The 13,496-nt window shown below is 40.6% G+C and overlaps 1 protein-coding gene across 7 annotated transcripts in view; it reads right to left on the minus strand.

Moving 5' to 3' along the window:
* b4galnt4b (beta-1,4-N-acetyl-galactosaminyltransferase 4b) overlaps window positions 1-13,496 on the minus strand; it is a 99,668-nt gene that overhangs the window by 33,743 nt on the left and 52,429 nt on the right. For 5 of the 7 annotated variants that reach the window (XR_016155443.1, XR_016155449.1, XM_039658225.2 and 2 more), the window contains 4 exons: window positions 10,802-10,897; window positions 10,385-10,475; window positions 4,102-4,202; window positions 2,335-2,402 (listed from right to left, as the gene is read on the minus strand). Coding sequence is in view for 5 of the 7 variants with exons in the window: in XM_039658225.2 (XP_039514159.2) it covers window positions 2,335-2,402; window positions 4,102-4,202; window positions 10,385-10,475; window positions 10,802-10,897 (356 nt within the window). In the remaining 2 variants the exon portion in view is untranslated. Of the gene's footprint in view, window positions 1-2,334; window positions 2,403-4,101; window positions 4,203-10,384; window positions 10,476-10,801; window positions 10,898-13,496 lie in introns of those variants that run through there. The other 2 variants (XM_089129344.1, XM_089129345.1) reach the window with 1 other exon arrangement.

Consider the following 13,496-nt stretch of genomic DNA (forward strand, 5'->3'; position numbering starts at 1 on the left):
CAGTGTTTATTTTTGTGTAACATGGAGTTCAATGTTTAATTTGTTTGACTTTACCAAAGCATTTGATTTGTAAGCTTATGTATTCATTCAGTTGCGAGACTGTGCGCTTTACCCTGACGTTTCAGGATTATCCCCAGCATGTACGCACTTTTGATAAATGAGGGCCAACGTGTTATGGCTATGTTACGTGTTTTGAGGTGTTGAAAAAATGCATTTTCAATGTGCACATTGAGTTTTGTACATTCATTGCGGGACATTTCACGAAAATGCAACCACAAGTGTCTTGACTGTGAGTGGAAATGCAATTAAGAAAAATAGCATTTGAATGATAACATGTTGCACATATCTAATCATTTCTGTAATGCATTTTCATTTTAATTTTGCTACTTATAAAGTGTTTCAATATGCATATTAAAACTAGTGTATGAAATGGCAAATGTAAATTATGTAATTTCATTTTCATTTTTCACCAAACATTGCTTAATGGTAATTTAAAATGTAAATTTAAATACAGAATGCAATGCCATTTTACATATTGCATTGTCATTTTGCATATTACATTTCAAATTGAATATTGCTAACCATGTGCTTCCATGTCATAGTAGCAGTTTCTCATTCCTTCCAACAAATTGCAAATGCTTTTGAACATGCATCAATTGCTTTAATACAACTCTTTGCTGTTTTATAACATATTCATTTGCTTAGTCGTCTATGTTGTCAAAATCTGTCAAGCAAATTTCACAATTTATATATATATATATATATATATATATATTCTTTTTATTTACCTTTTTTATCCTAAATTTAATAATTACTGATGAGAAAGGATGTGCATGAATGATTTACAGTACTATGTATGTTGTGTGTTCAGTTCCAATGTACTTGCAATATTGTTTACAGTTGTGCACAATGCTAACAAAGGGAGTGTTTGTTTGTTATAAATAAGGGTGTATTTTTTCTTTTGCACAATGCTGTGAACAAATTAGAATTGCAAAGTGCATATGCAGTAAAAATGTGAAAGTGTTGTAGCGTCTGGACCAATCACACAAACACAAATTATTCATTATATTTAATGAATAATCCAGCAAACTCACTGTCCCAACTAAGGTCTGTGAGATTTCCCCCAAATCAAGCCAACACACTGGCAGAACTCAGTCTCCTGTTACAAAACAGTGACAAAATTCACATTTAGGAGATGTAAGCATTCAAAACTTACAGTCTCTCACTTCAGCTAAAATGGATCACAGATTTTTATGACATCACCGCGGACTTCAGCTTCTCATCACATCTTCTGCCCAAACAAATGCTCTCGAAAATTTAAAGCCTCCTGCCACCTATGCTATACAGTGAATAGAGTGTAAATACCACCTGGCCAAAGAGACCATTGACATGTCATGGAGCAGTATGGTTTGGAGATGTGAGTTTGGTTGCTCAAACGCTCGAGTTTTATTCCGTTTTCCAACTGTATGTTGCCTAAGAATGAAATGGCTAGAATTTATTCACACCTCTACTATTGAATCCAATGATTCATCAGCACTCTAATTCGCTTCCATGGTGCTGTCAGGTACGGCTTGCAGTCTGTGAGGTAAACTACTGGCTATTTGAAAAGGGAGAGGAACCATTCAATATGCCCCAATATTACGTCAACGCATCATACAAACATGTGTGTTCCAAGGCACTTCAGTGGGCCTTTAAGGAATGTCATGCAACAACACTTGTGTATGTGATCAGACAACGTGGTCTGCCATGTTAACCCTCTGGGGTCGGCTATTGCGCCGGCGTGACAAACTCACTTTTTTCCTTATTAGTGCAAAAGAGACTCAAATTACCCTGTTGATTTTGATCTCACATGTAAGTGTTGTACATCATTAGATCCTGTTAACCCTTTCACGCATACAATCACATCGGTGTGATCAGTCTTTGTGATGGTGTGATCAGTCTTGATGACTTTCATTGACATGAATACTTTTGAGGAATGAGCTATCCATTCTGAGCAAGTGACTCACAGGTTATCAACTAGGTTTTGCAGTATGTATTAATTGTTTTGAGAATTGCATTACCTGTTGTGCAAATGTAAATAGTGATGTGAGAAATGCACCAAAGCGACTGAGAAAAACTGAAATGTGTCACTAACCACAACTGTGATCTTCACATCCTGTCTCGCTCATTGCTGATCATCCAGAGCACAACATTTTTAAATGTACTCTATAGCTGTATAAAGCAATGAGCAGGCAAGTCCCTTTACATGTTGCAGACAATACTTTAGTCATACTCTTCTAATATGCATTAAATTATGAGGATAAATCCAGGGAACATATGCTGTATGACACTCACCGCACAGGTTTGGAAGTTTGCGATCTGAACTTGCTGAACTCTCCTGGAGCTGTCCACTCTGAGCCGCGCTATATGACAACAGACAACAGAGCCTGTAACTCATCAACTCTCTAGCAGACAAACATGACACAATATCCAGGCTTGTACTATTCAGAATTGAGAAGGTGTTTTAAATTAGAATTTAATTGATGTATTAAAGAGGAAGCTAATTTGCAATTAGATAGATAGATAGATAGATAGATAGATAGATAGATAGATAGATAGATAGATAGATAGATAGATAGATAGATAGATAGATAGATAGATAGATAGATAGATAGATAGATAGATAGATAGATAGATAGATAGATAGATAGATAGATAGATAGGTATATTACTAGATATATAGATAGTAGGGGTGTAACGGTACATATATTTGTATTGAACCGTTTCGTTTTGAGGCTTCCGGTTTGGTACGCATACAAACCGATCGATTCCTTGGACCATTTTTCCTGCCGACAAAATTCGTGCTGGCGCAGCCACCACAACGTTGCACAACATCAAATGGGAAGCGTAAAGAAAGCGGAACGAAACTGCGCTACTCATTATGTGCTTCACGGATCGTTCATCAGTTCGGACCAGCAACATCTGTGCAGCGCAAGCCGACCTCGATCAAGCGACACTGTTAGTACACAGCACTAAGAGATCCAATAAAGAAGACATTTGAATTCGCCACTGAAGTAATAACATCACGTCGAGATTTAGTAAGAAGCATTCACATTTCTCCGTTATTAACCGTACATCTCTATTAGATCAAACAGTGCTGACGTGGAAACCAGGAGAAACTTTGTGCCGTGAATGAACTAGTAATACTTTACGTCCACAGGCCAGCAACATTCACCATGGATTTAATATAGTAATGTTAACACTAACTGTAACCAGTATGGCTGGAATACACATCTTTTTCCAGCACTTCAAAACTCAAATATTATACAAATAAATATATATTGAAATGTTATTTTTAATGTGATGACCAAAACATTATTTGTTCATCTTTCAAAGATGACTCCCATTTACTGTATAAACCTGAACCTTTCAAGATGTGGGAAAACTCAAACTTATTTAAAAATATTTTTTTTCTTTTAACAAATAGGAAATTTCTATGGCATTTCTTTATTTCTGCTGTATCGAAAATGTACAGAACCGTGACTTTAAAACCGAGGTACATACTGAACCGTGATTTTTGTGGACCGTTACACCCCTAATAGATAGGATTACCTATGTTCTTTTTTCAATTACAATTCTGTAAAATCTCTTTCTGTTATTCAAATATAAATTTCAAATCAGCTTCATGAGGGATGTGGCCAATTCAATTGACTTTTTGCACAGCTGCACTACTTCCTGAACTTAAGCCAGCTCCCTTGTTTCCTGTCTGCCATTATTGGCCAAATTGATTAGTTCAGGTGTGCCTGACCTCAGTAGTCACAGCAACAATAATCAGACACACCTGAATTAATCAAGCTTGGCCAATAATGGCAGACAGGAAACAAGGGAGCTGGCTTAAGTTCAGGAAGTAGTGCTGGTGTGCATAAAGTCAATTAAAATAGGGTAGACACTCATACATTTTGTCATTCTTCAATTCTGAATTTTCCCCACCCTATGTCAGACACACACAATAAATAAATAAATAAATACAGATAAAAATAAACTCAGCCCTTCTACTCTAGGTATGAAGTTGGTAAGAAGTACAGCCTGGTTTATTTAGGAGCCATGCATCATAGTACACACCTGTCCCACATACACCAGGAGCCGGGCATTGAGTGGACTCTCATCTGAGCTTAGCCACAGTTCAGAGTTATCATCCGATGCTATGGCGAACTGGAAATCCCCTGAAATAAACAATTTATCATTTGCAGAGTAGTATTGTATAACCTTATGACTGACCTGCAGATTCTCATTTCTAAGCTTCCTTTGATAAGATATTGTTTGGCAGTCACAGCAATCTCGCAGCAGTCTATCACCTAGCAGAGCCAGTGGCTTTATACTGGCTGTCTGTAGTTATCCGCTATATACTTTAAATTGACAGTAGCTCTTCCTTATCTGATTGTATTGTGAGCCAATGAAAAAGCAGAAGGTGCGTTTGCATCTTTGTCTTTCGCTTCGGAGCCAGACAGTGAATGTCTCCTGCAAGATTTCTACACAGTGTTTATTGAGTCTCTGCGAGGAATCCTCTGTGTGTGTTATTGGTGTGAAAGCGCGAACAGCAGTTGTCATGATCTCTTTGTGTCAACAGTTGAGAGCAAAAACAGCTGTTTTCCAAGCTTTGTTGGTTCGGTGGGCGTGGTTCCTCTGTGTGTAGCCGTGGCTATGCCCCTGTGCGTTTCAGCACCTCACAGCACTTCTAAAAGAGCTAACAAGATCTGTCTGTGTCTTTTTCAAGATGTCATTCAGATAGCGGTCAATGTTTGACTCCGGCGGGAACATGACCATCATGGCGTTATGGTCGAGACTCCATTACATCGAAAGAGGTGGAGCCCGTTCACTTATTCCCCGATCTAGTGCTTCTTCTGCCCAGCAGAAGATGCCTACTTCGGTTAATTGCCTTGGTGACCTGAGGATCACAGTGAGAAGTAGCCCGCCGAGCAAGATTCCTCAGGCCCCTCACTCCTGCACTGATGGACAAAAGGTGACAAAAGTCACTGCACACTCCCTGGGTCGGGCGATGTCCACATTAGTGGTCCAGAGTCCAGCAGTCGAGCCGGTTCCTCCAGCCGATATGAGGACAGGGTTCTACAGCCCCTAGTTCATTGTACCCAAGAAAGGCGGTGGGATGGACGATGGTTACGACCTGGAACCTTGAATCGGGCCCTGCACAAGCTTCCGTTCAAGATGCTCACGCAGAAACGCATTTTCGAGTGCATCTGTTCCCAAGATTGGTTTGCTGCGAACGACCTAAAGGACGTGTACTTTCATGTCTCGATTCTTCCTCGACACAGACCGATCCTACGGTTTGCGTTCAAGGGACAGGCATATCAGTATAAAGTCCTGCCCTTCAGGCTGTCCTTGTCGCCCCATTGGCAGCCATTATTCCACTCCAAGAATGCGGTGTTCGTATCCTCAACTATCTCGACGACTGTCTGATTCTGGCTCAGTCTTGGAATCAGTTGTGCAAACACAGGGACATAGTGCTCTATCACCTCAGCCTGTTGGACCTTCGGGTCAACTGGAACAAGAGCTAACTCTCACCTGTGCAGAGGATCTCTTATCTCGGTATGGAATTGGACTTGGTCAACCGTGTTGAACTGCTTGAGTACAATCAAGAGCAGAACAGCGATCCCACTGAAATTTTTTCAGAGGCTCCTGGGGCAAATGGCATCCACAGCCGCAGTTATGACGCTCGGGTTGCTTCATATGAGACAGCTTCAGCACTGGCTTCATGGCCGAGTCACGGGAGCGGGGTGGCAGACCAAGTGCATGTCACCCCGCACTGCCTCCAAACCTTCAGCGTGTGGTTGGACCCTTACAAGCAGGTGTTCCCCTAACCTCTACAAGCAGATGTTCCCCTAGAACAAGTGTCTAGGCATGTCACAACTGTACTGGCATATCAATTGCCACAAGTCACTCACAGTACCCCTTGGGCCGCCTCAAAGGGCCGCTACAGGGAAAGGCTAAGTCGTTGGGAAAGCATGACCAGATCGTCAGGTTCCTGAGGGGAGCGAGGAGACTGAATCCACCTCGACCCCCCTCTATACCCTCTTTGGACCTCTCTCTGGTGCTCAGCGCACTGTAAAGACCTCCCTTTGAACCACTGCTGTCAGCTGAGTTAAAGATCCTGTCACTAAAGATCCTGTCACCTGCTCCTGACTTCTCTGGCTTCCATCAAGAAGGTAGGGGACCTGCAAGCATTTTCGGTCGATGAATCGTGCCTAGAATTGCAGTGCGTATGCGGTGGGTGTTGCGGTGCGTATATGGTACAGGAGTAGCACGTGCTATGGTGCTTTCACATATGCTGCGTTTGCAGTGTGCAACTAATCCGCGGCTGTACCACTAACACAGTCAACTCACTATTTTTATTAAACTAAATCCAGAAGTTATGCAGCAGTTATGCAGTTTTTTCAGCATTGAGATTCTCTTTGTACACATACAAACTTAAATGGACGTATGCGTGTTTAAACACAATTTAAACAACGTATGCCTATAATATCATGCATTACTTCTACTTCTAGTAATATTTAATTAAATAGATTTATGGTGAGACTACTACAGTTTTGAGGTCAATCTGTGTTCATTTTGACCAGGAACCGTGCGCTGTCACTTTAATTCAGCGTTTGCAGCACAAAATAGACCTGGTGTGGAAACGATCCCTGCACTGCTGTATACCCAAGGCAACTGGAACGGATCGACGGACTGCATCCGCATGCAGTGTGAAAGCTCTAATCTGTTAACATGGGTACGGAAAAAAACATGCACCGCATACGCACTGCAAACGGGCACAACTCTCATGTTGTCTTGAGACCCGGGTCTGGATATGTGCCCAAAGTGCCTACCACTCCCTTTAGGGACCAGGTAGTGAACCTGTAAGCGCTGCCTTCGGAGGAGGCAGACCCAGCCCTGGTTTTTCTTTGTCCAGTTCGCTCCTTGCGATTTTATGTGGACAGAACACAAAGCTTCAGGACCTCAGATTAGCTCTTCGTCTGTTACGGAGACCAGCAGAAGGGAATGGCTGTCTCCAAGCAGAGGATGCCCCACTGGATAGTGGATGCCAACACCTTGGCTTACGAAGCTCAAGGTGTGCCTTACTCGTTTGGGTTGTGAGCACACTCAACTAGAAGTGTTGTTTCTTTTTGCTCCAGTAGTGTTCCCCAGAAATGGCTAACCCTGTGAGTTCTTCCGTCATCCCTCCGGCAGTCAGACGTTGTGGAGCGTCTGATGCCAGGCCTACACTCGTTTGCTTCTGGAACCTGTGTTTGGCTGGGTGTCCATATGTAGCGGGGACCCCATATGTGTATTCCTCCACGATCAGCTCCTCTGTGGACGAGCTTGTGTCTTTCCCTGACAGACTCCCTCCGGGGTAGGACGTGGCTTCCGCAGCATTCCCTTTCCCAAGGGCAAGCTTTCCCAGTGTTATCCAATAAGTCACACTAAGTGGGTCTTACACAACAACAGTGACTGACATTTTCTGCTTAGAGTTCCTACTTCTGCCCAACTGGTCAGGCCAGAAGGCTCAAGCGGAGATCTGGAAGGGCCAGCAGCCAGCAGCCATGGCCGGATAGGGTACAGAGACGCGAGTCCCCTCGCCACAGTTGCTGAGCTTCCGCTGTACGCCAGAGTCACAGGTCCGGCTCCTCAGCGGAAAAACAAAGATGCAAACGCACCTGCTGCTTGTTATATGCTCACCCCGCGATGCATAGCAGCTGGTGCAATTATTGCAAGCCAAAGTGCATTGGCTCGTTTTATTTGACTCAAAGTAGATTGGCTCTCACAATCGATCCCCATTCGTCAAAATGACTGCTGATTCACATCTTCGTTCCCTACTCGGGGAACGAGGGTTACCATACGTAACCAAGACATCCTATCAGCTTTGACAATATTCAGATCTCTTACACCCCAGTCAATAATGCTTTGAGGAACACTTCGAACACAAAGCAACACTTAATGTGTATGTATTGCAGGTGTGTGATGGTACAGCATACAGGTTTAAGAAGCTTTTAGAATTGGGCATGAATCACTACTAATATGTGATTCTACTCACCCTTTTTATTTACACAGAGCACATTTTTCACAATAAAATATAACTCATAGTTACTGATGATAAAGTAGCTTTAGAATTCAATAATGCCTGTGCTCATGACTTCAAACTATATGGTATAAAGTAATGTACCAGATGTTTTACTTTTGAAAGTGCTTTTTCAAAGCACAATGACTTTGGACAGATGACAAGACTATTTCCATAAATGTGGAAACAGTGGAACAAATCAGGTGAAAACAAATAGGCTAGAGGCAATATAATCATCTATATATGCTATGCTGTCAAAAGACCTGAATGGTTTGAGATCCCTGAGGGACCAATGCAGTCCAAGTTATATCATACAATGCTACAGCTGAATGTCAAGCCATCTGTTTAATAGAAGCTGAATCATGAAGAATGGCCAAACAAAAAAATCCACCACATTGTTCTTTGATGAAAGAAAATATTCTAAAATCTATGTTTTAGAATGACAGTATCAAATTCAGTCCATCTATTTTAAAGCAGGATACCATTGACACTACAATTGTAGAGGCTTGCATGGGGCGGTGGATGGGGTTCAGTGGCGCTTTGGTAGGGATTCCAATTGGTCAGTCATGACCTACGATGTAGTGACTGACCGATAGGGAACATCTCGGTTACATATGGTAACCCTCATTCCCTGAGGGAGGGAACAGAGACGCAAGTCCCGTTGCCACATCTGCTCTTACCTGCCGGGGCGGCCAGCTTGTCAGGATGGCTTCTCAGCAAAAACTGAAGTGCAATCCCAGCAGCTGTTTGTTTATACCCACGCTAACGAGGTCACGCAGCTGATGCAAATGATTTCACGCCAATGTGTATTGGCTTGTTTCAGTTTCACTCAAAGTAGACTGCCTCTCTAGCGAGATTCCTATTGGTCAGTCATGACCTACGTCTTCGTTCCCTCCCTCGGGGAATGAGGGTTACCATATGTAACTGAGACGTTACTTTTCCTGTGTAGCCTACATGCATCTTTCTCTACTGTGAACAAGATTATAATGTTATTCCCCATGCGGATGTACAGATCCAATGTTACATTTGAGGAAAACATATATCTTAGTTGTTTGTTTGCCTTAACTTTATATTGCGGCAATGTGCTGCACACAGTAGCTAAGGGTTGCCCTCAATACTTCAGGATTCCCTTTCTGGACATATAAAATGATTAACGTAGCTTAATGGACTAATACAGTGATGTAAAAGACCAAAGTCGCAGGCAAGTTAACGCGACAAGTTTAATGCTGAGCGTTTCCCAGTGATATACTAAGTTGGCTTGACATTCGCACATTTAGAGACCATCTCTAAAGTTACATACATACATTATCTACACCTTTTTTAAATTCAATAGGATTTGAAGAGAACAACGTAGTCATAAAACCAATTGTAAAGTGTTCATGTAGGTGCAGGCACAATGCAAAATTTTTAGATTTTTCATATTTATTAAAATAAATTGAAGTTTGCCATTGAAGTTAGAAACGTGTATACCAATGTTGTATGCAACTTTAGAGACAGTACCCAAATGTGGAAATATCCAATATCAAGCCAATTTCAAATTTACATTTAGTCATTTAGCAGACACTTTTATCCAAAGCGATTAACATTGATGACATTTACATTTAGTCATTTAGCAGACGCATTTATCCAAAGAGACTTACGGTTAAATTAACAATAGGACAACAAAAAGAAAGTGCTATGACCCTTCCCAGTTTAATCAACACGCGCTTGTTTATACCTCCTGCTAGTGAGGTCGACTAACAGCAGATAGAGATAATGCTCGGTAATCCTATGCTTTTCCTACAGTTCCTGGATGTCAATGTTGAATTTACTGTCGAATTGTAACCACTGAATTTGTAAAAAGCGAATTTGCAAAGAGAAATAAAATGGACTGAAAATTGCCTGTTAAATGTTATAGGTTGCATTTTTAAACAGTTTGAATATTTTGGAAGTGAAATATGAAATGTGAATGTAGATAACGACATTTTTAATAATGAAAATGTGTTTGAAATGTTTTGAATTTAAATATTCAAAGATTTAATATTCAACCATGTTCAATTTCAGCCCATAAAATAGCAAGCCCTCAAAATACAATGCATTAAAATGCAAGCTGCAATGCCTAAAAACATTTGGAATTATTTTACTTCCATACATTAGAATTTAAATGACCATGTGTTTGATTTTTTAATTATAACAAAAACAAATCCATAATATTTCAAAGGTTCATAAATCATGTTTGATGAACCTTTGAACCAATAACTACTGTATAGATTAAATACCTGTAACGAAACAAAAACCTTAATGAAATACACTAACCATCTTTGTAAGGATGAAGGAATCCAAAGACTCTAAGGCCATAATTCTTCCACTTTGGAGCCACTGCAATTTTCTTCACTGTGGTCCTGGTCTGTAGGGAAGAATTACATATAACAGCATCTGTAGACCTATTCACTCTTAAACCCAAGGCACTAACAGTAATTCACAGAATCACACCTTAAAATGACTTCTAAGAATAATAAACAGACAGCTTCAAAACACTGTGAAAATAAATAACATTAGCTCTTTCTGTAAAACATACTGACACAGGCAAATTTTAGGCCAACATTTGGCTTAATGAAAATATTGAAAATAATATACTGACTAGACTCCATATCCATAATACATTGCATAAGTCAAATAAGCAAGTTAATCTTAATTGTCCTATCAAACTCTTTCAATGACTGAGAAACTTACATGTGGGTAGAGAGGAAAATGAAGATTCTTCCTGAGCTGGGAGATAGATGAACCACACCAGTCTTCAAACACATGCAGATTGGCCTTACCTTTATACTGATAGAGAACAAAAAAAAAAAAAAGAGAGAGAGAGAGAGAGAGAGAGAGAGAGAGAGAGAGAGAGAGAGAGAGAGAGAGAGAGAGAGAGAGAGAGAGAGAGAATCAGCCTTTACTTCATGTCTAACCAGCATTGATATTAAGGAAAAAGCAAATGTCTTAAAAAAGTTTAAAATAAAATGAAATTGGCTGAATTAACACTTGATTTAGAGGTGAAAACAGGACCCATGCCTTCACAGAGACCCAGATTATACAAAGAGCAGCCCGAAAAAAAGAAAAACATATTTGAAATTTATAATAAATCTGTCAATATGCCACTACACTAAAAGCAAAAGAGTGTAATGTAAACTATGTAGTGGGCTAATACCAAAGTTTGCAGAGTGATTAATTGTATATTGGATACACAGAAATGCTTTCAGTAAAAACAAATTGTCATAAACAGGAAAATTGGGCAATGCATTACCAGCTTCTTCATGCTCACGATTTAATGAATTTAAAGAATTTATGAGTTGGTGCAGCAGTGGTGGGATTTAGCAGGAGATGTGTGCACCTTGTCAAATCTTCATGTACTGAATTCTTCAACACCCTTTATTTTTCTCTAATTCTCCTGGTGGTGGCATTGACAGAGACAAGCATTACTCATCATGCAGGTGAGCTCACATTACATTGCCTTTCCCCTTCTGTCAGTCATTAGGTCTCTCTCCTCACAGCTACATTTAAATTTAGCCTATACAATTGCATCTGATGTGAATGGTGGGACTGGCATCCCACCCACTCAGAGACGGACAGGACACCACAAATATCTTAGCAATCTTGGGCATGGTTACAGCTGTCATGGGCACAACTGGACTGCAACTCTGCACATTCGCACAATGGCTCAGTCGAGGGAAAAGAAAGTGTACAATGTGGTCACAGGTGGTATGGTGGATTCAGCTCTGGGCATTAACAAGTGTACCATTTAAATTTTCACATGCTCAGAATAGATGAATAACTGTTGCCCTGGTTTGTTTTGCGCAAGGGGAAACAATGAGATTGTGACAGCATCTATATAAAAACGAGTGATGTAATACAAATGCACCATAAATCATGAAAAAATGAGATTTGCTAACATAATCCCCAAGAGGTATAAAAAAAAATAATAATAATATCGTTGTGTATCAGTAATAGACTTGTCTGTACTTGTTAGAATAAGGTATGATATAAATACCTGTGAATCTTGTGTTTTCACACAAAATGAATAGCATTCATCTTCCCTTTATCTATGAATTATAACTAACCTTAAAATACATTCTGCGATGCATGATAAGAGCAGCTTATGCTGAGGCATATGGAGTGTGAATGAATGGCCTGAGATCTTTTGTCTCACTGTACTACCAGCCAAAGCCTTGATGATACATTTCCCGGCCTGGTTATTCCTACTGGCCATATAATGACATTCAATAACAGAGAGAGGAAAGAACATAAATCAATGGATAAAAACAGAGGTTATCTCAGCACTGGGGTATTTTTTTCTCTTTGCTGTTTATCATTGTGGATAAATATCTGCCAAACAATTGACACATATCAAAAGAGATAGACGGCGGGAGAACGGAGCAGCACAAGGACTCCTGTGTGACGACTTTGTGCCATTGCTATTTCTGGCATCTGGTGCTCCCTAAATCACATGCCTCATAAGAGCTTTTGTGCTCTCGTAACTTCCTGGAGGCTTCGCCCGCAACCGAAACTTCAGTGTCGAACAAGGAGCTCATCTGTCACAGGCCCAAAGGAAGGGAGCCTTGGGGGCAGCATGCGGTCAGGGACCCTCTTTGATCATTGTCTCTTCATTATCACACATAGTGTCTCGTCTCCTTGCCTGCTATGGTGATGAGGTGGGGAGAGAAGATAAGGACCGTTGGCTTATCGATTGGAAATACTAGAGTCTATTTCACAGTATTTAGAGAAAAAAAAGCTACATAGCAGCAGCTGGCTACAATATTGAAGTTCCTTTGTATACGGTATATAGACATGTTGGTTAAGGGTCATACCATGAAACATTTTCTTGATCTCTCTCTCTCTCTCTCTCTCTCTCTCTCTCTCTCTCTCTCTCTCTCTCTCTCTCTCTCTCTCTCTCTCTCTCTCTCTCTCTCTCTCTATATATATATATATATATATATATATATATGCGCGCGTGTGTGTGTGTGTGTGTTTGCGTGTGTTTATGTGTGTGCATGTGTGTGTGTGTATACACACTAGCACACACATGCAATCACACACATGTAATTTTTTTTCTGCACCCAATGGATAGACTCATAGAAGGATAAATAGTTTCAATTTTGCGGTCAAATTTCCAAGTACAGGGAAGAAAACGATCTGATATGGTTGTTTAACTTGACGCAATGGTTCTCAATTTTTTTCCGGTCATTCCCCACTTTGATCACGGGGGAATTTTCAAGCCCCACTGCCCCCCTCGCCCCAACACAACTTTCTATTATTAAATCCAGACAAGACAGAGGTAATACTTATCGGTTCTAAAAACCGTCAACAAAACCTTTCGCAGCACGACTTTAACATATTAGGATGCCCTGTTACTTTATCCGCTGCAGTAAAAGGACCTGGGTGT

The sequence above is a fragment of the Pimephales promelas genome, chromosome 1 (genome assembly GCF_988280905.1).
Source record: "Pimephales promelas chromosome 1, fPimPro1.hap1.1, whole genome shotgun sequence".
NCBI classification, from domain to species: Eukaryota; Metazoa; Chordata; class Actinopteri; order Cypriniformes; family Leuciscidae; genus Pimephales; species Pimephales promelas.